The sequence below is a fragment of the Mandrillus leucophaeus genome, unplaced genomic scaffold (genome assembly GCF_000951045.1).
Source record: "Mandrillus leucophaeus isolate KB7577 unplaced genomic scaffold, Mleu.le_1.0 Scaffold103, whole genome shotgun sequence".
Lineage (NCBI taxonomy): Eukaryota > Metazoa > Chordata > Mammalia > Primates > Cercopithecidae > Mandrillus > Mandrillus leucophaeus.
Genome location: NW_012098432.1, coordinates 3,768,910 through 3,794,413, shown reverse-complemented (window position 1 = coordinate 3,794,413; position 25,504 = coordinate 3,768,910). Strand labels below are relative to the sequence as shown.

At 33.4% G+C, this 25,504-nt stretch overlaps 1 protein-coding gene across 1 annotated transcript in view; it reads left to right on the top strand.

Moving 5' to 3' along the window:
• The window catches only part of LRRIQ3 (leucine-rich repeats and IQ motif containing 3), a 172,666-nt gene that overhangs the window by 83,369 nt on the left and 63,793 nt on the right, over window positions 1-25,504 (top strand). Inside the window, exon 5 of the mRNA XM_011977711.1 lies at window positions 2,294-2,450. Coding sequence (XP_011833101.1) covers window positions 2,294-2,450 — 157 coding nt within the window. The remainder of the gene's footprint in view (window positions 1-2,293; window positions 2,451-25,504) is intronic.

The following is a 25,504-nucleotide window of genomic DNA, read 5'->3' as shown; positions in this document are numbered from 1 at the left end:
CAGTGGGAGAGGGATCCTATGTTCTCGGCTGTACTTATTCAGGGTAGAACTTCTGTCATATTGAACTGGGGTCGAAGGAGGAAGGGAGGAAACGAGAGAAAATTGTGGTTTAAATGGCAAAATTCACTGTTAATACTGAGATGTAATAGATTTTCTTGAATAGAGGTTTATTTTACTGTATGCCCTTTGGACAATTTCCAGAGATATTTAACTTAAAAAAAAATTCCCACCAGATATTGTTTCACTGGGAAGAGATTCCACAGAATTTCTCACATCTCTATTCCAGAAGTCATCTCCCCAACTTGATCCTTTTCAAAGCCACTCTTCTGCTCAAAGCTCTGCAATGACTTTCCATCTCAGTGACCTTCTTTCTGTTTTTCAGACATGCCAAATGTGGTCTCGTCTCATGAAGCATACTTCTGTCTGGTTCTTTGCACTTGATATTTGCTCTGACTGGAATGTTTTTTTTCTGTGGTGCCCCCTGTGTCTTGTCTCTTCTTAGCAATATTATCCCAGACCAGCCTAAGTTTAAAGCAGTTTACTTATTATATATTTTGTGTTTTATTTCCATACTATCTATCTCTACATAGTAGAGAATATAAGCTTCATCATGTTAGAGACTTTTTTTTTCTCTTCACAAGGCACATATTGAGCATTTGCAGAAGACACTTTTCCCTTTAACATCCATTCTTTTCTTTTCTTTTGGCAATTGACTGAAAAGTAGAGATAGTATTCACACTCTCACTTGTGGCTAAGTATATTCATCAGACTACAAATTTTTTGTTGTTGTTACATTGGAAAGTGAGCAGAAGTAATGAGTACAACTTTGATTTTATGTGCTTAAATTGTGATTGTTGCCTCTTTGTTTCCACATTTCCTTATTCCGTGGGCTAAAATGCATTCATCGTGTAGCTGATGGCAGTGATTTTGGATATGGTAAAACAAAATCGAATGACTTTATGGAGCAGAGCTACTCTACTCACCTAGACTGGTCAGCATGAGAAAGTAAACGGCCTTATTTAAAATATTATAAATTTTATTATCTTAGTATATTTTATCCTAACTAATTTGTATGTCATTAATACAAATATTTTGAATGAAGGAGTAAATAGGTGGAGTCTACTTAAAACATCTTAGAAGCGAGAATATTGCTTTCCTCAGTTAATTTGTTTTATTTCTCCTATTGAGTAATAATGGTAATAATGGTAACCATCTACCTCATTCATCATTTTACTCCAAACAGTTATTTTATCAAACAGAATGGATGTTGCCGATTTTTGGTAAATCACCTTCATGATATTGATGTGGTTTCTTTGGATCCTGTTTTACAAAGATTTTTCTGTAAAGATAGGCTGCTAAATTTTATCCAATGCCTTTCCTGTATCTACTTATATAATCACACTTTTTTCCCTCTACTAATTTGTTGATGTAGTGAGTTTTATAACACATGATCATAGTGTTATTATTCTTTGCTTACATTGTTAGATTCTTTTCAATAATATTTAGAATTTTTGTGCCTGTGTTCAAAGGTGAGATTGGCCTATGGTTTTCTTTTTATTGCCTTCTTAGACCAGTAGGCATTGTAGTACAATATTGAGTAGGTTTAATGAAAGATTACATCCTTTCCTTGTTTTTAATCTTAGAGGGAAAACATGTAGTTTTTGACCATTGAGTATGATGTCAGCTTGTAGATGCCATTTATTGGGTAATATTTTTGATCTATTGGGTTAAATAAAGCATAGTATTAAAATTAAACTCACCTGTTTTTAAAACTTTTTCTTAGTGTGTCTAATGAAAAACTTAAAATTATTTTTGACTTATATTATGTTGGACATACTACTCTAGAGCATATTTCCTAGTTTGTAATGAAGTACAAATATAATTTTTGTGGCATAGTAATAACTCTTAACCTCATTTTAAAAGTTCCTTCTTCACTAGGTCGGAAAAAAAAAAACAAAAAAAAACTTCACACTGCTTACCTTATGTTTCTATAGATAATTTAGACATGTTCTTCTTCCCATTATTTATTAAAATGCTTAGCCAGATGTAAGTACAGAGTTGTTTCTAGATTCATATCAGACAAAATTCTCAGCATTCATTTATCCTCTGATGATTGCTGATGGATAAACCTTAGTTACTAAGTAGCATTATATAACAATACGATGAAAATAAATATATTATTACATTCAATTTACCACCATGTTTTCTAAGATGTAAGTGAACTCATGACTGATTATCACATTTTTTAATGACACCAAACTTACAAGCAGTTTTCCGCTTTCCTTATATTCAGCCCTGTGTTTTTGCATAAAAAACATCGGGAAAAAATTATTAGAGGATATGAAACAAAATGGATTTACATAACCAAAGGATATGAAGATAAGCTCCTTAAGGATCTCTTTTTCAAACCTGAAACTAATATAAAAGGAAAGCTTGCATATTGGAAACATGTAAGTATAATTAGTGTATTATTTTTCTTTGAAATGTTTTTATTTAAGATATTAAAGTTTGCAATTTCGGTAGCACTATTATTTCTTCAGTCTATTAAATTTCCTTCATTATATTATTAATATCCTGCTTTATATTTTTTGATTGAAAAAAGTCGTATAGTAATGTAATACAAATATATTTTTATGGTGCATTAATAGTATACACAACCATTTAATAATTTATGCTTTAAATATATAATTTTTTATTTCATTTTTACAAGTAGTAATAGTAATGTAAAAACCACTTCTCAGTGATTGAAAACATAAATATTTACTTTATTAAAGAGTGCTAACTCTGTATAATACAACATTCCTTCGTTGTTTTGTGCTATATTATGAATTGCTTTGAGGACACAGTAGAAATAGAAAGAAATTTATTTATGTTGATTGAATGCCTACTATATCCCAGACACTGTGCTAGACATTTTGCAAGTGGTATGTAATTTATTCTCTGTAGCACCATAGATAGATATTTTTATCTCATTTTGAGCAATATGAAAACTAAGAGACATAGAGGTTAATTAACTTACCAAAAGCTACACAATTGGTAGGTAGGATTGGACTCCAGGTCTTCTGACTCCAGAATTTGTGTTTTTTTATCTTTATAATTTTGTTTTGATTTGGACACTAATTAATGATAGAAGTGAATAGTTAGCATTATAGTAGTATTAACTGGAGTGAACATTATAATTTCTAAAGCACTTGGTTTGTGATAAGCTCCTTCATTTGTGGCTCTCTGCTTGAGTAGCCTGAGCTATAAATATTTCTATTACATTGGCATTGTTATAAGGGAATGCAAAAGGTCCAGACTGTCATTAGTCTTATTTCAATGCAACTGAAGACCTATGTTCCAGATATAGCATAGGAATGTCCTCAACTCCTTAAATCGTGTGAAAGGTATTCATTGAATAAAAACATAGGATACAAAAGGCAAATGTGTTCTACTCAGAACTTGTCCCTCATCAGCACTCAGTGCCAACAGTATTAATTTGCTCCAGATGATAGTGTGCATTATGAAATTATAAAGTTCATCTGAAGTATGTTTTAACCCTCTGTGTAGAATATAAAATCACTGGATTTCAGAGCATACCACCTGCTTTTCTATATGCTTTATACAGAGTATGATTTCAGGGTATGATTAGAGAGTATGATATCAGTATATTGATAACCAGTTTGTTGTGTAATTATAACTAATTTGAATATATTGACAACCAATGTATGTGCGTATAAATATATATTATGTATGTATATTGTGTTGTGGCAAGCGAATATATATGTGCATGAAATCAAATAAAATACTCATTTTCCAAAGATTTTTTAGTATGTGTAAAGTTATATAAAATGTACCATTGTTAGGGATTTGCAAGTATTTTGAATATTATGAAGTTTTTTCCAGATAAATTTATCATAAAGAATGTGTGAAATCTCCCTTGTATTTTTAATAATTCTGCTAACTGTATCATTATGTTACTTTTTAAGAACTATTTTTTCATAGTTGATAAATATGTACATTGTCTTATGCATTTTTATCGTTTATAACCACCATTAATAGAATATTAATATAGAAGTCTTCATCTCAATTTCTTAAAGTAATTAAAATTATTTTAATTGTAAATTTTATTTTTTGATGAATACTTTCTTTGTATAAAATTCTCCTTCAATCTTCTGCTGCCTTCATTTGTAGTTTCCTCTTCAGCTCACTTAGTTAATATATTATTCTTTTATTATTATCTTTCATTATTCTTATTTTATTATTTATATGATAATTACATATTATTATTTTATTCATTATGCATTATTTTTATTCACTTATTATTTTATCTTTTATTATTTTGAATGGTAAAAATAATAAAAGAATAATATATCGACTAAGTGAGCTACTTGATTTCTTGTGCCTTGGAGTTTGGTTTGTAAGAAACTATAGTGATAATTGATCAATCTAAAGGAACAGTGAAAGGGTTAAGGAGTAGGGAAAGGGGTGGGGGTGAGAAAACATGTACATTTAATACTGAGAGCTCATAGAAAACAAGACAAAACAATAGCAACAACAAAACATGCCATGAGCAAAGCAATACAAAGGATTAGCCAAGAATAGAATTCAAGGCTCAGTAATTAGATGAAGTAATCAGTATCTGAATCTTCTCCTGTTTGGGGATAAAATGTGCTTGATCTAAAGGATTTAACATTTCCCCGTAACTATGGAACCTAAAGTGCGAAGAGCCAGAGGAGTAAGTTCAAGCTACATTCACTTAGGAAATACCACGATGCAAAACTAGAGGTTCAAATAAACATCCAGTGTTTATAGAGCAATAACTAACTGTAAATGAGATACAGAACCAGAAATCAGAAACCATGAAGAATGAATTTGACAAAAGCAGTTGGGTCAGAATAGAAGAAATGGAGGATGTGGAGCATTTACTAGGGACATTATTTTTCCATGGCTTACAGATACGAAAGCATTGTTGTGACTTGTACAGATGAGGCTGGCATAAATACAGAACTGTGAGAGTTCAATTAGATCCAATTGTAGGAAAACTTGTATACTATTATGATAGATTTTAGGAAAATCTGAATACTAATATGAAAAAGTTTGCTAGGATGCCTAAAGATATTTAAAATCGGCTTTGGTATCATTGATCCTTTCCCTTGAAGGTTACTGCTGTTCTAAGCAAAATATATGTTCAGGGAGTAATAGCAAACACACCAAAACCCCACAGGGGCTTTGACTTCAAATTCCTTATAAACTTATAGTAAGTAACCTAGACTGGACTGTGCTGTAATTCCTTTATTACCTATACTTTGTTGGCATAAATAGTCTTCTTTCATCTACTTCCTATGTTTCAAACATGAATTTTAGAAGGAATACGTTGTGAGAGAGAGTCACACCCATGGGAGCCAAAAGGAAAGAGATGGGGGCATTTCCCAAAATATTTATGTCAGAGGCAGCCTAGCTCCCCTCTTTTCCTCCCCCAGCCATCCCCACTCCCTGCCACATACATCTGAAGCATCCTTGTGCTGATTTAGTTCCTATGTTGTAAGGAAGGAGAGAAAGCATCTGTGAAGTAAGAAAGTGATGGCCAGAAACTTTTACTGCTTCAACCATGTGGAAAGAAAAGAATCAGTCTATATGTGGTGAATTTCTATCTTTTTTGACAGTCCACTTCCTAGAATAATGATCTAATCTTTTTCTTAGAACTTGAGCAATACCCTTTCTCCTTGAGGCATGAAAATTGGAATTTCACACCCTCTGTCTTAATCTTCTGGAGAGGGTGCCTGATTCTCCCTGGTTATCAACAAAGGAGGAAACCTTTCTATAGGGTAACCATATACAACCTTTCTGAAAGGGATCTCGTACTCAGAACCACTTCTAATGTACTGAATGTTCACATCCTGTACTCTATGGCTTTGTATACCTCCAGAAAACACCTGACATAAAATAACCTGGCTTTCAGCTATACTAGAGTAAGATTGGTTTTATAATGCTGATTTGCTTGAATTCTAGAATATTTTTATTGATTTTGGCTTTGCTTCTAAAGATTAATTTTTCCCATAGATAGGACTCATGGAACTATATGCATGCTATGTTGAGTGCCATTTTGTAAGATCAAATAAAATTAAATGTTCTCATATACAATTCTCCCTATGAACCCTTTCCATTAATTATTATTAGATGTATTATTCTAAAGGTTTAAATTTATATTTTTAAATCTGATGAGCTGTTTGTATTTAAATCTATTATAATTTTAATAAGCGTTCAAAAATATAAACAAAATAACTTTTTAATTATACCACATAGGCCAGCCATGGTGGCTCATGTCTGTAATCTCAGCACTTAGGAGGCCAAGGCGGATAGATTAATTGAGGCCAGGAGTTCAAGACCAGCCTGGCCATACACACACACACACACACACACACCCCCACCCACCACATAGATGTGCAAAAATACATTAAGGTATAGTCAGCAAGATATTAATAGTGTTCGTAGTTAATACAATTTTAGATAATTACTACTTTCTTTCTAAAGGTTTACACATTCTTTTTAAAAATTCAAATATGTTTTATTTGCAAAATAAAAATGTTTTTATTGTGAACAAAACAATTACTTACTTTTTTGACAACATAAATATAGAAATATTGCCTTCAGGCACCTCTGTTTTATATTTTATGCCACATCATCAGTTCTCTTCTTTTTAATTCATAAACTTCATTTGTTAAAGCAGTATTAGTTTCATAACAAAGTTGAGAGGGAAGTACAGAGAGTTTCCCTATACCCCCAAATTGACATCCTACACCACAGTAGTAAATTTATTAAATAGATATACTGACACATCATTATCACAGGTAGTCCGTAGTTTCCATTGCGGTTCACTGTTGGTGTTGTACACTTTATAGGTTTTGACAAATGTATAATTGTATGTGTTCACTATTGTAGTATACAGAATTGTTTCACTGTCCTAAAAGTGCTTTGTACTCTGCCTATCCTACTTATCTTACCCGTGGCAACCACTGATCCTTTCACTGTCTCCACAGTTTTGCCTTTTCTGAAATGTCATATAGTTGAAATCATACAGTATGTAACCTTTTCATACTGGCTTCTTTCACTTGGTAATACGTGTTTAAGTCTCCTTTATGCCTTTGCATGTGGCTTTGAGCACACATTTTATTTTTAGCACTGAATAATATTCCATTGTATGAAAGATCATCCATTCACCTGTTGAAGGACATCTTGTTTGCTCGCAAGTTTTGGCAATTATGAGTAAAGCTGCTACAAATATTGTACGCAGGTTTTTTTGTGTGGGCATGTTTTTAATTCATTTTGGTAAATATCAAGGAATACAATTGCTGGACTGTCTGACAAGAATGTCATACAAACAGCTGTACCATTTTGCATTCCCATCAGCAATGAGTAAGAGTTCCTCTTGCTCCACAAGGCCTCATCAACTTTTGGTATTGTCAGTGTTTTGGATTTTGGTCATATTAATAGGTAGGTAGTAGTACCTCGTTTTTGCTTTAATTTATATTTCCCTTAATTGCATATGATGTCGAACATTACATATGCTTACTTGCCATCTACGTATATTCTTTGATGAGGTATAATTTTCTTTTTACTAGTAGAAAAATGAGATACTTTGTCACCTGTCCTATATAGGAGAGGAAAGAGAAGAATTCACCTTACTCAGGACTACTGCATTGCAAAGCATAGAAGTGCATTTATATCACAGTCTATGTAGCTGGCTTTCACTAGAGTGATGCAGAACACAGCTGGCAAGTCAGGGTGAGGTTGCTGTAATTTTATACATCAAGAACTAGTCTTATTTGATTGCTTTTAATATTTTACGTCTACTTTAAATTCAGGTAAATATGGAGGGGGGAAGGACAGAGGGAGAATAATTAGTTCCATGATATTACAAGCCAAAATATTGAATCTACCGCTCATCTTCTTTTTTATCTTGTTCAACAGAAAATGATGCTAAGAAAACAGTGAAGGAGTTGATTCTCTATGAGATTTAGGAAATGTGGAACTGGTCACCCTCTTTTATAATATGGAATGTTAAAAAAAAAGTATGTTTAAGTATTTTTATTTTGGGGGTCAATTTATGTCATTGTTTTGTGGAATAGTGTGTTTCCTTATGCTGGAAAGTAAAATTTTATTATTATTCAGCTTCTGGGATTTGTTCTAGCTTAACTAATGCTAAGAAATGAGCTTTGTGATTACATTCTTACATCTACTCTAAAAATTGACCTTTGTTATTGTATAACTCTCATTTTAGGGTTCCACCAGTAATGCAATTTATTTTAAATGGGTATTTACTGAATATTTACAATGTTCCAAGCACTGTAGTAAAGCATAAGGCCTAAGAACTTGCAATCAAGCAAGTTCTATGCTGGAACTTGTAGGGGATGGGGAAGAGCTAGAGAAATCTCACTGGGCAGAGGTTGATTTTGTAAAGAATGGATATGAGAAAAATATACACATTGAAGTACAGTTTAATCAGCCACCTGCAACTAAGGGGTCTCTTATAAGAAGTTGGAGTTGTCTTGAGTATTAGGAATTCTGAGAAGTAGTGGTTTTTAGTGTCTACTTAGGTAGACGTATAAGATATTTATCAGAAGAATCTATGGGGAAGATACTAGAGCTACCAGAGGCTAAAGATAATTTCCGACCATCCTTTAAAGGTCCAAGGAAGCAATATTGATGGCTTAGAAGGGAGGCTATAGCCCTTTCTGGAGAAACCCCACTTTGACACCATTTATTATACCTAGCTCCATATATGTGGATAAGAAAGGTTTTAAACCAAGTAATTGCAGAATTGGTTTTGAAAAACAGCAAGTAGATGCTAGATTAATACATAATCTGAGGTAGAAAGATGTGCGAATTGCCAAGGTCAATAGAGAAATCGCTGGGGAAATAGAGTTGAACAGGGGGTTTATCTAATGCCACAATACGTCCTAGGAAAGGGAAAGAGTAAGAGAAAGGAACTAGGAAGTATTCATGTCTTTGAGATCTCAATCTCAATTCTTCTGGATAAGTAACCAGAAGTGGAATTGCTGAATCATATCATAGTTCTAATTTTAATTCTTTGAAGAACCTCCATCCTGCTTTTTATAGCTGCTACATCATTTTGCTTTTTCAAAAACAGTGCAAAGGAGTTTCAGCTTTTTCATATTCTTACCAACACTTGTCTTTTACTATTTTTTTTATAATAGCCATCTTAACAGGTATGAGGTAATATCTTATTGCAGTTTTGATTTGCATTTTCCTGATGATTAGTTTAATTGGACATTTTTTATATACTTTTGAGACTGTATTCAAGTTCTTAGGTGATTTTTAATTCAGTTCTTAATGAAAATATTCAACATTATACCTTTATTTACCTCTCACTGCAGACAATACTGTATCAAATAATTTTGAGAGCAATAGTTTCATTTTATTATTTTCTAAATATTATTTTCCCTCTTGATCTGAGATAAAACTATGGAGATTTTTTTTTTCTCATCTACTTTGTCCTCCTGATAGTCATCATATGCATTCTCTTACAACTTTGAGAATTTTCATGCCTTTTGACTGGCTTTCCTATAATTGGTCCAGTTTCGTAAGATTTATCTTTATAGTTATTCTGTATAATAGTGGTTCTCAAAGTGTAGTTCAGGGACCACCTTAGGTTCCTGAAATCTTTTTAAAGGATCCACCATACCAATATAGCTTTTATGATAATACTAAAACAGTGTTTTCCTTTTTGACTCTCATTCTCTCATTACTGTATCATGGAGTTTTTCCAGAGCCTGCATGACATGATACAATAAGAGGTTTAATATATAAAAAGATATGAAAATCTGGGTTATCTATTAAGCGAGATACTACATCTATTCTTAAAAATATAGACCAGTCCCACTCTTAACAGTGATATTTTGTAATATAGTTTGGTTTTATAATGTATAATTTCATGAAAATAAAATGGATTTCTTATTGTTATTTTACATAAATTAATACATACTTTAAACATTTTACACTTTGAATTTCTAATATGGTAAATATTGAAAGAATATAATACACATAAACAAAAGATTTTTAGGGATCTCATAATTTTGAAGCAAATAAAGGAATTCTGTGACCAAAGCGTTTGAGTACCTCTGCTAAACATCTCCATCAGATATAATTTTTATCTTTTCCTTTTAAATATAACTATATGATGATAAAGTAACACTTAAGATTAGGAATGTTTTGGATAAACTTAAAAGTTGACAGTAATAACCTAAATGTATTTTTACATTTTTTATTTGCTGTGCTCCCATGTGACCATGGTGTAGTTATATATGACTATGAATTTAGAGTACAAAAGTACCCAATATTGAATATGCTGTCTACATAAAAAAGCATTCTTACTCATTAGCTAAAATTCCTGTGCATAATGTAAGTTGCTTCTGAGATTTATTTAGGCATAATATATTTAACAAGTTTCCTCCCCAATATCTTAGTTATAATAGTTCACAACACATATGCCTTTAAATAACTTCACTAATGTTACATTTTTAAAGACAAAATTTTGTCATACATGTCATGGATATGTATGTAGAGACATGAGTAAAAATTTACATGAACAGTTCTATGAGAGAAATAATAAAGAAGGAAGAAAATGCAATAGTTAGAATTGGGAGTAATCATCCCTAATAGTGACTTAAACAAAACAACTTTTCTCTCACATAAAAATCAAGATATAGATGGTGCATCGCTGGTATAACAACTCTGCATCATAATGTTCTCAGAGTTCTTCACTCCTTTTATCCTGTTGCTCCACTGTACAAGGCCTCTATTTTGCAGGTCATCTCGTGGTCCACAATAGTTTCACCAGATCCACTCATTATGCTTTCATTCTAACCAGCCGGAAAGAAGAGGAAATGAAGAAGAGGGCATAACGATTATGTTTACTTTTGGAAAGTTCCTAGGATCTTCCATGCAACACTCTGCTTATATCTGGTAGGCCACAAATTGGGCATACGGCTACAAGAGGCTAAGAAATATAGTCTCATTCAGACCATCCAAATGCCCAGCTAAAACATGGGTTTCTTTTATTGTAGAATAAGGTTGGAATGACTATTTAAGGACAATTTCAAACATTTGCATGTACCCTTTCCAAAACAGAACACGAAGCCTCTACCAAAGGAAGCAAACCTAAAAGCTTATGTCACTATAATAGCAAAAATTCCATCATTTCTCGTGGCAGTAAGTGATGTTTGCTCTCTAATATCTATCATATCTCTCTTCCTCTGTAATAGCATCCCCAAATTTTAGCTGTCTGGATTAATTTGCATTTTGTAGCTTCTCTAGCAATTAAGTATCGCCATGTATATTAGTTTTCTATTATTACAAATTTGGTGGCTTAAAACAAGATATATTTATTCCTTTATAGTTCTAGAAGATTAAAATTGGCTTTACTTGGCTAAATCAAAGTGTTTACATGGCTGATGTTTTTCGAAGTCTCCAGGGCGGAATCTATTTTCTTGCCTAGTCTAGTTTCTGGAAGCTGCCTATATTCTGTGGCTTATATTCCCTACCTCACATCACCCTAACCTCTTGCTTCTGTCATTTCATCTCTTACATCCTCTCTAATGTCCTGCCTCCCTCTTATAAAGACGCTTATTATTTTATCAGGCACACCACAATAATCAACTCATCTCAACATCCTTAATCACACCTGCAAAGATCTTTTTGCCTACAAAGTATCATGAGTTGAATGTGTCCCTTCAAAATTCATATGTTGAAATTCTAATCTCGTGTGGCTATATTTGGAGATAGGGACTCTAAAGAAGTAATTATGGTTAAATGAGGTCATAAGGATGGGGCCCTGATCTGATAGGATTAAGAATCTCCTCCTCCCCCTACCCTATGTGCACACACTGAGGAAAGACTATATCAAGACATAGGGAGAAGACTGTCATCTGCAAGCCAGTAACAGCCCTCATCAGAAGCTGAATCAGCTGGAACCTTTACCTTGGACTTCCAACTTTCAGACCTGTGAGGAAAAAAAAAAAAAAAAAAAAAAGACTATGTTTTAAACCATTCAGACTATGGTATTTTATGGAAGCCCTACCCAACTAATATATAAGGTGACATTCACAGGGTTCAGGGGATTAGGACATAGATGATTTGGCAGCCCTATTCAGCTCACCATACCATGTCATGAATGGAAGTATTTGGCAGATTCTGAAAAATGTCCCCAAAAGACAGTTGGCAATGGATTTTGTCTCTTCTTTCTGCTTTCCTTCATCCTGTGGCTTGGAACTTCATTTTAGACCATGGGAGTGAAAGCCACATATGAGTGGAAACCTGGAAGTATCCTGGATTACAGAAAATTGCAGAGTTTTCATACGAGTCCTGGTCTTCTTACGTTCAGATATTCGTGTGAGATGGAAGTACTCCTATATTGAATAAGTCACTACCTGCAGCTAAACTTAATTCCAATTGTTATACTGGTAGATGTCCAGTCTGCTTCACTAAGACAAGATATAACAACTCATAGTCTAGCAACCTATAGCTAAAATATAAAATATTCACCTTCTACATACCAAGCATATAAAGTCGCATAGAAACAGCATATTTATAATAAAACTCTAATTTGGAAAAGGGAATCACGGTTGTTTTTGCCCCCATAGCAGTTACCAAATCAGTCTGATAGGAATAGTAAACACTTTCTTCTCTTGAAATAAACACATCTGGAAAATCTCCTATATTTTCCCTGTGAAAACATCTTACCTGTTTATTCATATTTATGGCAACATCAGAAGTAGGTATTAGAGAATTTTTTCCTCCTGAGTGTTGGAGTTTCATAGTCTTAATAGATTTAGGGGCCTGTGGGTTGCTATAGAGATTGAAAAACCACAGGTATTTTTAGGACAGACTTTATTTTTTTTTGGTAATGCATTTCCTTCAAAAACTTAGTATGCTTCTGATTTATTTGATGTCAGTAGTTTCTGAGGTAAGTAGAAAGTAAGCAGAAAGATTTTGTTTAGACATTGTTTATAATCCTGAAGCTTCTGGTCTTTCACTTACTGATTTTTTTCTCTACTCATTTTCCTGTCTTCCAAATTAATGATAGCGACCATAGGTGAACTTTCTGAAACAATGGGTGTTGGAGGGAAGACAAAATTCTTAATCTCATCTTTCCTGCAGACATTTACACCTTTGTGTGTAAGTCTTAGTTCTACTTTGAAGTCCCCTATTGTAACCGCTTCAATTTGAGGAACAAAGAGGTTGTTTTTTTCATCTACACAAGACCCTGAATCACTAGAATCTCAGTAAACTTAACCTGCAGACTGCAAAGAGTACCTGCCTTATCAAAATTTTTATTCTGTTTCCATCTCTTATTTCAGGCTGGCTGGATATAACCCAGATTTTTTTTCTCTCAAAAGACTTAAATAAAAGGTACTAGTAACATCAAACACACAGTCAAATATGGTATTTGTTTGACAATTTCAGTAACAGAACACACTCAGTTAGCATGTAGCCTGCTTTCCAAAGTGAAAATGTTTTGAAGCCATAAAAACAAGGGCCACCAGCTCTTCAGCCTGTAATATCTTTAGTCCTTACCCAATCTCCTTTAATAAGGTAGTGTCAGATGTTTTACATTTCTTTCATCTGTACGATCCCACTTCCAGCTACATATTGCTATCAGTTTAAATTAGATTCAGCTATGTGTAATAAAGATCTAAAATGATACTAATATGTTTGTTCACCTCTCATGTAAAACTCCAAAGGTATACAATCTAGGACTGATATTATGGAACTATTTCACTCAGTACTTAGTGACTGACTCTTTTTGTCTCCTGCTTTTCTGCACATGACCTCCAGTCAGATGGTACCTCATGACCCAAAATGACTGCACTTACTCCACCCATCACATGCACACTCCAGCCATCAAGAAAGAGGAAGAGATAGAAAATAAAGATGTAAGGGAACTTGTAACTGTGTTTTAAGTAAGGTTTCTAAATGATGCCACACAATATATCTTTAGCCAGATTTTGGTTGTATCATTACATTCAGCTGCAAGGAAGGCTGAACTATGTAGGCATTATCTTAAGCAGAAATGTGCCCAGACAAAAGTCAGAGATTCTGTTATGAAAATGAAGGAAAACCAATATTGAAGAAAAAATATAAATCTTTGCTGCAGAGTAGCTGTGGAAAGCAATTGTCAAAGCAAATAGAAAATAATCAAGAAGTAAAGAAAGTATTTAATGGAGATACAATGTTATAATAAAATATTATAAAATAAAATAGATACTTTCAACTTGAATTATTAAGACATTTATTTACCTGAGACACTTAAAGCAAAATTAGGTTGCACTGATGTCAAAGATCTTGCAGTAGGATGTTTGTTACTTTTTACTAATAAACTTGTATTCTCTATGGTTCTTCTTTTCTACTCTGTGAATTTCACTTTTTTTTTCCTCCTTGATGCTTTCTGAAATTTTTTTCACTACTCTTCCAGTTCATTAATTTTCTTGTTAGCTATATTTAATCAGTAAATTACAATTTTTTGTTCTTTTCCTGCAGGTATATCAAAATTGCTCATTCTTTATTGAAAAATAGTAGTCGGAGTAACTCTATAGTCTTTTGTCTGTTCATGTTCATTTGATACCTTAGTGTATCTTGTGTACTGTGTCTTCTGTACTGCTCATTGTATTTGAAATATCAGTTGTGAAAATTATGGGCCTTAGAATGAAGGTACTTTCCTCCAGATATTGTTTCCATTTTCTACCACTAGAAACTGTGAATCATCACCAATATTTGACCATGTTACAATTTAAACCTTGAGATTTTATGGATTATTCAGATATCATTTTAATTTAGAGTCTGTTTTATTACATGTTTACTTGTATCATGCTGTAGCTGTGTGGGTTTCCAGCTCACTATGAACAGAATCTTCTACTTTGGTGAACATAGGATTGGATTTTTGATTCCTAATTTCCTTGAGCCACCAAAGTTATAGTTTAGTTTCTTCCTAAACTTCAAATATTATCAGAACAAAAGCATCTTTGAGGACTTACTGGGGGATCTTGCCTTCTCTTAAGTTTTGACCTGAGAAGTCCTAGCTTTCTTGATAGCTCTTTCCTAATTTTCAAAACACTTTTAAATTTCTTCTATTTTAATTTATGTATTTACTTATTCTTTTTGAGATAGTGTCTCACTCTGTTGCCCAGGCTGGAGTGAAGTAGCACATTCGTGGCTCACTCCAGTCTTGACCTCCTGGACTCAAGCAATCCTTCCACTTCAACCTCTCTAGTAGCTGGGAATACAGGCACACACCCCCACACCCAGCTAAGTTTTATTTTATTATTATTATTATTATTATTATTATTTTTTAGAGACAAGGTTGTTGCCCAGGCTGGTCTTGAAATTCTAGGCTCAAGCAGTCCTCCTACATTGGCCTTTCAAAATGCTGGGATTACAGATGTGAGCCACTATGCCTGGCCTAAATAAATCTTTTATAGGGCTTTTTGAAACTTGAGAATTAGTCCGAATTTAATCCAATTTAAACCTATCCTGGTTATGGATGTCTCTGCTCTCCAAATTTTATTTCCATTACTAAGTATATCTGGTGCAGTCTTCTTTTGACCTGATAATCATTCTCTCGTTTTAGCTGTATTTTAAATACTAAATCTGATGCACTTTGTGTTGATTTTATAATTAATTTTTAAGTTTTAAAGTTCCCTGATTTTATAATTTATTTTTAAGTTTTAAAGTTCTCTCATAGTTTTCTTATCTTCCTAGAACTTCCATGAACAGTATATGTTGTACATTACTTCCTAAAGTTTGAGGGAATATAAGCCTAATAATTGTCAAGACGTTTTCTTTCTACAGGCAAATTCTAAAAGCATTTATATCATTAAAAAAAAAAAAAAAAAAACACTGTTGTGTAGGTTTTTTCTTCTATTCTGACTAGTCCATCTTGAATCCTGATTTATTGTAATTCTGTAGATGCCACCAAATAATTTATATTTGGATCCCCAAAGAGAGAATATGCGTAAGATCCTATTACCAAGTTTAAATGAAAGTTCTGAAAGTGCTATAGCTAGTAATTAATGATAAACATGTTATTTTCTGCATTTTAGTTATTTTGAGCTTCAGTTTTATCAAACAGTAAAAACAGTAAAATTTATATTTACTTGGCTTCTTTTTACATTCTTGAGTTATCATTAGAAATACTAAAAAGTGTTATAGTTTTTGAAAATGTGAATCCTAAATTGCCTGAAAAATTTTAATAATTTTCTCACGTCTCTTGCTATTATGTTAATTATTTTTAGTATCTCACATTTTTGACATTTTGTTATAATTTTGACAAACACTACTGAAGCTACATTGCCAACTTTACAATTTATAACAACACCTTTACTGAGATATAATTCACATACGGTAAGATAAAACATTTTTAAGTGTTCACTCCAGTGGTTTTTAGTATATTCACAAGTTTGTTAAACTATCATCACTAATTAAATAAAATTTTCATTACTCTCCAAAAGAAATCCCATACCCATTAGAAATTCTCCCTACAGCTCCTGGGAACATTAACCTATTTTCTGTCTCCGGGAATTTGTCTATTCTTGGCATTTAATATAAGTGGAATCATGCATATCTGTTATTTTATGTCTGGCTGCTTTCACTGAGTATAATGTTTTCAAGAGTCATCCATGTTGAAACACTTTTTTTTTGCTGCCCAAATCTCATGTCAGCCATGTTGTAACATTTATCAATAATTCGTTTATTTTTATGGCCGAATAATATTCCATTTTATGGATATGCCACATTTTGTTTTTCCATTCATTCATTGAGTTCCTTCTAATTCATGGATATTTTTAATAATGCTACTCTAAACATCCATGTACAAATTTCTGAATGAATATATGCTTTTAGTTTTCTTGGGTATACACCTAACAGTGAAATTACTGGATGATATGGTAGTTCTACACTTGACTTTTTGAGAAATTGCCCAACAGTTTTCCATAGCAGTTGTATCATTTTACATTCACATGATAAATGCATGAGAGTTATAATTTCTCCAAAACCTTATCAATGCTTGTTATTTTATGTCTTTATGATTATAACTGTTTACTGGATACAAAGTAATCTCATGGTGGTTTTAATTTGCATTCCCCTAGCAATTGATGATGCCAGCATCTTTTTGTGTATTTATTGTCCCTTTGTATATCTTCTATGGAGAACTTTTTAAATCCTTTGATCATTTTATAATAGGTTATCTTTTTGTTATGGAGTTGTAAGAATTCTTTACATATTCTTGATACAAATCTTTTATCACATATATAATTTGTAAGTTATTTTCTCATTATGTGGGTTGTCTTTTCACTTTCTCAATGGATTTCTCTTTAAATCCCAGATGCTTTTAATTTTGGTAAACTTCCATTTATATTTTTTTGTTGTTGCCTTTATTTTTTGTGTCATATCTAAGAAACCATTCTTTCAGTTGAAGCCTCAAAGATTTTTTTTCTATGTTTTCTGCTAAGAGTTTATAGTATTAGCAGAATATAAATTTTAGCAGAATTATAGTATTAGCTCTTATATTTAGACCTATAATCTATCATGAGCTAATTTTCATATGGTGTGAGGTTAAAGTTTGACTTTGTTATCTTACATGTAGATATCCAGTTGTCCCAGTATTATTTGTGGAGAAAAATTTCTTATCTCTATTGAATCATCTTGGTCTTGTCAGAATTCAATTGACTATATTCAAGGATTTATTCCTGGATTCTAAGTTCTATTTTATTGATATGTATGTCTGTATATATAATTTTGACATTGAAGAATTTATATTATTTAAAAGGTATGCTACTACTGAAGGACAAAGAAATCTTAAGAATCTTCAATAGTATAGTTTGTTATTGTCTTTTGCTTAGGATTTAAACCTGTTATCCTAAAATGTAAGCGTTTTATGTTATTACAATAAATTTCAGATATTCACATGCAAAAAATTCCTTCCATGTGTATGAATGTTGTGTTATTTTCTTTGAAATAATTTATGAAATGTTCGTAATTTTTAGACTCATAATGGATAGAAATCTATGTGGAGAGTTAGTTTCTGAGAGTTGACATATGGAAAGAATATTCAAATACCTGAAATATCTGAGAGACAATTTATGTTTTTGTTTGTTTGTTTATTTTTTGACGGAGTCTCACTCTGTTGCCCAGGCTGGAGTTCGGTGGGGCAATCTCGGCTCACTGCAACTTCCACCTCCTGGGTTCAAGCGATTCTTCTGCCTAAGCCTCCCAAGTAGCTGGGACTACAGGCGCCTGCCATCGCACCCAGCTAATTTTTGTATTTTTAGTAAAGACAGGGTTTCACCATATTGGCCAGGCTGGTCTCGAACTCCTGACCTCGTGATCCACCCGCCTCAGCCTCACAAAGTGCTGAGATTACAGCTGTGAGCCAGAGCCCCTGGTCTGATGATTTTTTTTACCTATAGAAATACTGATTTATCCCACTGTTAGGCCACGTAGTATAATGCAAATATGATGGTCTTTATAATTAAAAAATCATATTTGCTCATATACTTAAAGGTCAATAGATATATACTCACACAAATTTATAGATATAAGTATCAATACAGATATCAACACAGATTGTTTTTACATGAGTACTAAAGCTTAGGTAAAAATCTCACATTCTATGCTCTTAGGTACTTTTTTTTACCTCAACCTGCGAAGGGATAATTAAAAAGGGTGGACCTTTTTTTTTTTTTTTTTTTTTTATGAAATAGCATTTTAGATGAGGTAATAGAAGAACACAGATGAAATAGAGACCAATACATCTATATAATTAAGCACCAACTCTGTGGTGAATCATTGAAAAAAATGAAAGCAAAAAAGTTAAAAAAAAAAAGATAAAATGTTAAATAGTACTATTCAAAGGAACAGATGAAGGAAAATGCTAACTGAGAAAACTATATGATCAAAGCTGTGGAAATGAGAATTAGCTTGGCAAATGTGTTAATGGAAGGTAAATTATCTTAAACATAGAGATGTATGAGACAAAATGTGGAAACAAGTGGATAGGGCTGTTAATGAGCATTTTAATTTCACGTGAGCACTCAAAATGATTATTTGGCAATAGAAAGTCTATCTCTATATATTTTAATACCATATGCACAGTTATATGCATAATATTTATCAAAATACTTGGAGTACAGTTACATTTATTATTTAATCTTTCGTATGAGCAATCAAATGTTAGGATGCTATTTAATTGTAATTAAGATATGAAGGAAAGAGTAAAGAGTAAACTCTTACACCTATCAGTCTAAAGTTTGTAGGTGGTGAAATGTTACAGACGACAAGAAAGTGTAGAAAAATTTCTGGAGTGTAGATAAAAGAGTATACTAGGATTATAGATTACAGTAGTTTATGGGTGTTTTGGCTTACCGTTTTATTGTTTTTTTGTTGTCTCTTCACCATTTTTGTTATTCTTTTGTCCGTTATTACTTGTTTGCCTCATGTTTTCCTAATGTAAATTTAAGTATTCTTTACTCTTTCACATCTGCCTAACTCATGTTCCCAGTTTCTCTAAGATGCTTTCCAGCGAGCTCAATCTTTTCATAACTTCCAGAGCTTTCAGCCTATTACTCATATTAAAACTTAAACATATACTTTATCTTGAGATTCACAGGTGATGGATATTAATTAAAACACAATAGGTTGAACTAAGGAAGAATTTGGACTGAGCTAGTATGACAGTACAGGAGACAGAATGGTTATAGCACTAGGAATTAGAAAAGGAGAGTCAGTCTGCTATCCAGCGAGTACTGTAAGCTCTATTTGTTGTCCACACGGCAAGAAACAGTTGAGCAACTGGCATGAAATATTTAGCAACATTGAAATTGGACCAGGTTAAGATTAAAAGTTGGTTAATGGAATCTGTCATCAGGTATCAAATCCCGGACACCATGCTGAAGTATTGTCTTAAGAAGAAAACTTGGACTAAAGACTGGATTGCTAGATTAGAGGCTTGGGAAATGGCTCAAGGCAGATTTCAGGTTTGAAGAAACTGGGAAACATTACAAAGGCAGAAAGGGGTGATGAAGTCTCAAAATGAGGTAAAAACCTAACTACCAGCATTATATGTTAGGCTGTTCACAAAGTTAAATTTACAAAGAGTTCTAAATTTTGATCTGAAGAGACTTAAATAGCTCCTGTCACAAGTACTAGAACTGGAAAGAGAGTGGGGTCTGTGTTGATTTAGTAGCTCCAAAGGATGAAGAGGGTGATTACAGAGATGGAGCATTATTTCTACCAGCAGTTTTTTTCTACAAGCAAACCATGGCTACATAGTGTGAGAGATTCCATTGTTAGAATTGTGTGTTAGAATTAACTGTTTGATCTTAGTGCCTATGAATCAATCAGGCATTTATTTAGAGCAAAGTCTTCTTTTTTATAGATAGGTCTGACATTAAAAAGCGTCACTATATGTCCTTCTCCACTTCACCTCCATTCCGGCACACTGCCTTCGTTCTACAATTATGCTATCTTAAAGTAGGCACTAAAAAGCCTTGGTTCATTTGCTTTAAGTTAAATTCTGGGCTCCCAGGCTAAAACCTCCTTCCTGGCAATGCCTTCAATTTATTTAAGAATAATTTATTCCAAGATTGTACCTCTTTATCTTTTCCCTCTTCACTTCAACTTGCAATGGTAAATAAAATAATATAGTCTCTGATGTCATCCAGAACAAAGATTCACTCTCTTTTAGTAAAGTTCACATTAGTATTAGAGGAAATTAGTCTCTCTGATTGGTTATTCAGGTTTAATTTGTGTATGTCTCTATTTAAATTTATTTATATTCTACCTCCTTTTAAGGTGACTATTCTATTTGAATGTTTTTACACTAAGAATATTAGCCATTTTATGGCAGGTTGTGTTTTATTTGTTTTTGCCACCCTGTACCTAGCACAGTGATACGAACATAGCATGTGCTCAAAAAATATTTATTTATTTATTTAAAATAGTATCTGTTGCATTTAAAATATCTGTTGCATTTAAAAAGTATTTAAAATATCTGTTGCATTTAAAAAGTATAATCCAAATTCTATTTATATTGTTTTGTGTTACAACTTACAAATCACATAATCATTTCCATATATTTTGTGAAAACATTATTCTACTGCCCTGCTATAAAATAATAGCTAACAGAATCTGCTTATCATTTTGATATTTGTAGGTGGGTGGGAAGATTGAAGGGAATCATTGAAAGAAAATACATTAAAATTATAAGATGCAAGTCAAAGAATAAAGCATAAAGTTATGAGCTATAGAAATAAAACCGATATTCTTGACAGTCCTGTTATACTAGAACTTGGAATACACTTCAAAGATAGATAAAGTACGGGGGTTACCAGTACTGTGGTCATTATAATGAAATTCATTATTCTGGAAATTCTGTAGGCTGATGATATTAACAGACCAAAAATAAATCACATAGATAAATTAATGAATAGTAGATTCTTAAGGATTATTAAAAAAAATTAAAATGTTTTGGTGGATAAACAACTTTAATAGCATGTTTCTTTTTACTACTATTAGAGGTGAAATATTTGATATATAGGACAATTAGTCTGCCTCAGTATGCCAAGTGATTTTCCACTTAATTCTTAGAATTCTGATATAATCTTGAAAATACTACTGCAGAGACAGCATTGGAGTTTTACATAAGATCTGCACTTTTTGTCTTTCTGTGGGAAATAAATATATATTCTCAACTGCTAAATATTTGTCAGAAATGCATATGCTCATTTCACAAGAAAAATATTCGTGGACAGTAGAGATAGAAGAAAATAATTAAAAAGTGTGCCTTTCCTTTTGAATTTTAACTGTTGAGCTCATTGAAATGTGAAAATTCACATGTTTAGGTTTCTTGCTATCATTTGGAGAGCCATGATTATTAGAATTCATGAGCACCTAAAAGCGAATCTTGAGCGCACTGTCCTCCAGGCAAAATGTAATGTTTGCTGATTATTGTTAACTAGTGGTACACCTCAAGAGTTTAACTATTTTTTTCCATCTTTAAACTTTATTACTGTATTTTTCTTCAGGATAAAAAAAAATTATGGGTCAATTTTCACTGAAGTGGGCTGGATGTGTGTATTCATCTCTCATCAGTGCCAAAAGGAATTATGCACATCATTCATTGGACAACAGGATGAAAACTTGTCTCTGATTGGACACTAGGGATATCAGCTGTACACACAAGATAAGTGTAAAGTTGAAAAGAGAAATACACTTAGTAATTCACTCAAGCTAACATTTATTAACAATTTAAACTTGCATTAAAATGTTCATGATATTATTTCCTTCCCCATATAAGAAAGCTAATGTTACAATTCTTAAATTGAATGAAACATATCATCATAAAAATTGTTTTGCAGAGACTGCTAATGCAAAACTTTTAAGCTGTTCATCCTTTTCTAATGAAAAAGATAATAAGATCAATAAAAGCACCATTCTTTACCACTTACTTAGAATGAATTTTTATTTATTCAGTGTAAGAGAGATTGGCTGTTTCAATGTATTTCAATATCGGTCTAAGCTTTAAATGACAAAGATTTGTGTTTTATGACTTATCCATACATAGACAGCACTGAATTTTCTCGAAACTTATTTAGGCAGCATGACTTGGAATGAAAATATTAACTATTGAATCACACTGACCTCTCTGGTCTACTTAAGATAGTTTTTTAGATACTCCATATAAGCATGGGTTTTGCTGACAAAATTCACCTACAAAGCCCAGAGAGACTCATAGTCACTTGCAGGCATTTCTTCATATTAAGGCCTTTAAAAAATATACAAGATTCTGACAACACTTGCCTTAGTTGCTTAAGAACTTAAAATAGGCCTGTTTGTAGAAATAGCTTGCCAACTACAGTTTTGAGTCACCTTATCCAGTCCCTGGAATATTGGAGTCTTGTAAATAATTAACATTTGGGCAGTGGCTGAAATATTTTTGATCAGAGCAGTAGGCATAATGTTGTTAAGGAAGCTGTGCTGAATACAATGTGAAGTGAAACAGACTAAGATTTGTATTGAGGCTGTAGAATTTTCAGGATGCCTATCTTGGGTGAGTGATAGCAGTTTACTGAGTCTCAGTAGATACATATGTACATACATATGCACGTGTGTGTGCGTGTGTGTGTGTGCTTATTCTCTGCCTTGTTATATAGTCCATCATTTGATAAAAAGAGTCCCTGAAGTTTTAGAGATAGATGTGGCATTTGGCAGAAAAGAAACATAATTATACTGCATTTGAAACAGTCATTTTAGGCTTCAGTATTGTAATAAAACTTACGTGAAGTAACACTTAAGAAATATTCTGATAGGGCTAAAACCTCAATTTTAGAATATATTATTCAAGTAATTGTTATTGAGTCAATTTCATAATTTATCAATAAGTGTTTGTAAACTGTATGCACGTAGACTGTAATATGCCTTACTTTAGAAATATGATTATATATAGCTACTTTGCTAATATGAGACATTTTTCTCATGAAAAAATATAAATCCTTCCTCAGATTCAAACTTCAACTTAAAACATATAAATTCTAAATTGCTGGATTACTTAAGCTGTTTAGGTAAAATAAGATCAAACTAATCAGTAATAAAATATTGACAAGTCCCCATTTGTGTTTTTTTATAAATCTTTCATAAATATAGACATTGTTCAAATATAATTAGAAAAATGGACTCTTGAGCTATGTATTTTATTGTTAAGAAAAAAGGATTTCCCCCTTGAAAATTGTTTTTTTGCCTATCATTAAATTTTATATGACCCTATGAACTTTTCAGAATTGTAAATTACTTAAGCAGTATAAACTCATATTATTTATATACATGTGTCTCTTTCATTTAAAATGATTAGATTTACAAATTGAAAATATTATCATAACTAATTGACCTAAAACATGAGGTGTAATAAAATGCAGATCTGGTGCGAGCAGGATGGTCGAATAGGAACAGCTCCAGCCTCCAGCTCCCAGCCCAAGCGACACAGAAGACGGGTGATTTCTGCATTTTCAACTGAGGTACCAGGTTCGTCTCACTGGGGAGTGACAGACAATCGGTGCTGGTCAGCTGGTGCAGCCCAACCAGCGAGAGCTGAAGCAGGGCGAGGCATTGCCTCACCTGGGAAGCACAAGGGGGAAGGGAATCCCTTTAGAAACTGAGACACACAACACTTGGAAAATCGGGTAACCCCCACCCTAATACTGCGCTTTACCAAGGGTCTAAGCAAATGGCACACCAGGAGATTATATCCCACAGCTGGCTGGGAGGGTCCCACGCCCACGGAGCCTCCCTCATTGCTAGCACAGCAGTCTGAGATCTAACTGCAAGGCAGCAGTGAGGCTGGGGGAGGGGCACCCACCATTGTTGAGACTTAAGTAGGCAAACAAAGCAGGAAGCTTGAACTGGGTGGAGCCCACTGCAGCTCAAGGAGGCCTGCCTGTCTCTGTAGACTCTACCTCTGGGACAGGGCATAGCAAGAATAAAATCAGCAGAAACCTCTGCAGATGTTAATACCCTGTCTGACAGCTTTGAAGAGAGCAGTGGATCTGCCAGCACAGAGGTTGAGATCTGAGAACGGACAGTCTGCCTGCTCAAGTGGGTCCCTGACCCCTGAGTAGCCTAACTGGGGGACATCTTCCCCACTAGGTGCAGACCGGCACCTCACAGCTCACACAGCAGGGTACACCCCTGAGACGAAGCTTCCAGAGCAAGAATCAGACAGCAGCACTCGCTGTACAGCAATATTCTATCTTCTACAGCCTCCGCTGCTGATACCCAGGCAAACAGGGTCGGGAGTGAACTTCAAGCAATCTCCAACAGACCTACAGCTGAGGGTCCTGACTGTTAGAAGGAAAACCAGCAAACAGAAAGGACACCCACACCAAAACCCCATCAGTACGTCACCAGCATCAAAGACCAAAGGCAGAAAAAACCACAAAGATGGGGAAAAAGCAAGACAGAAAAGCTGGAAATTCAAAAAATTCAAAAAATCAGAGCGCATCTCCCCCTCCAAAGGAGCACAGCTCATCGCCAGCAATGGATCAAAGCTGGGCGGAGAATGACTTTGATGAGTTAAAGGAGGAACTACATACCTAACGTAAAGAAACTAAAAATCTTGAAAAAAGAATGGAAGAATCTATAACTAGAATAATCAGTGCAGAGAAGGCCATAAACGAACTGACAGAATAAAAACCATGACGTGAGAAATACGTGACAAATGCACAAGCTTCAGTAACCGACTCGATCAACTGGAAGAAAGAGTATCAGCTATTGAAGATCAAATGAATGAAATGAAGTGAGAAGAGAAGTCTAGAGAAAAAAAAGGAAAAAGAAATGAACAAAGCCTCTAAGAAATATGGGATTATGTGAAAAGACCAAATCTACGTCTGATTTGTGTGCCTGAAAGTGAGGGAGAAAATAGAACCAAGTTGGGAAACATTCTTCAGCGTATCATCCGGAA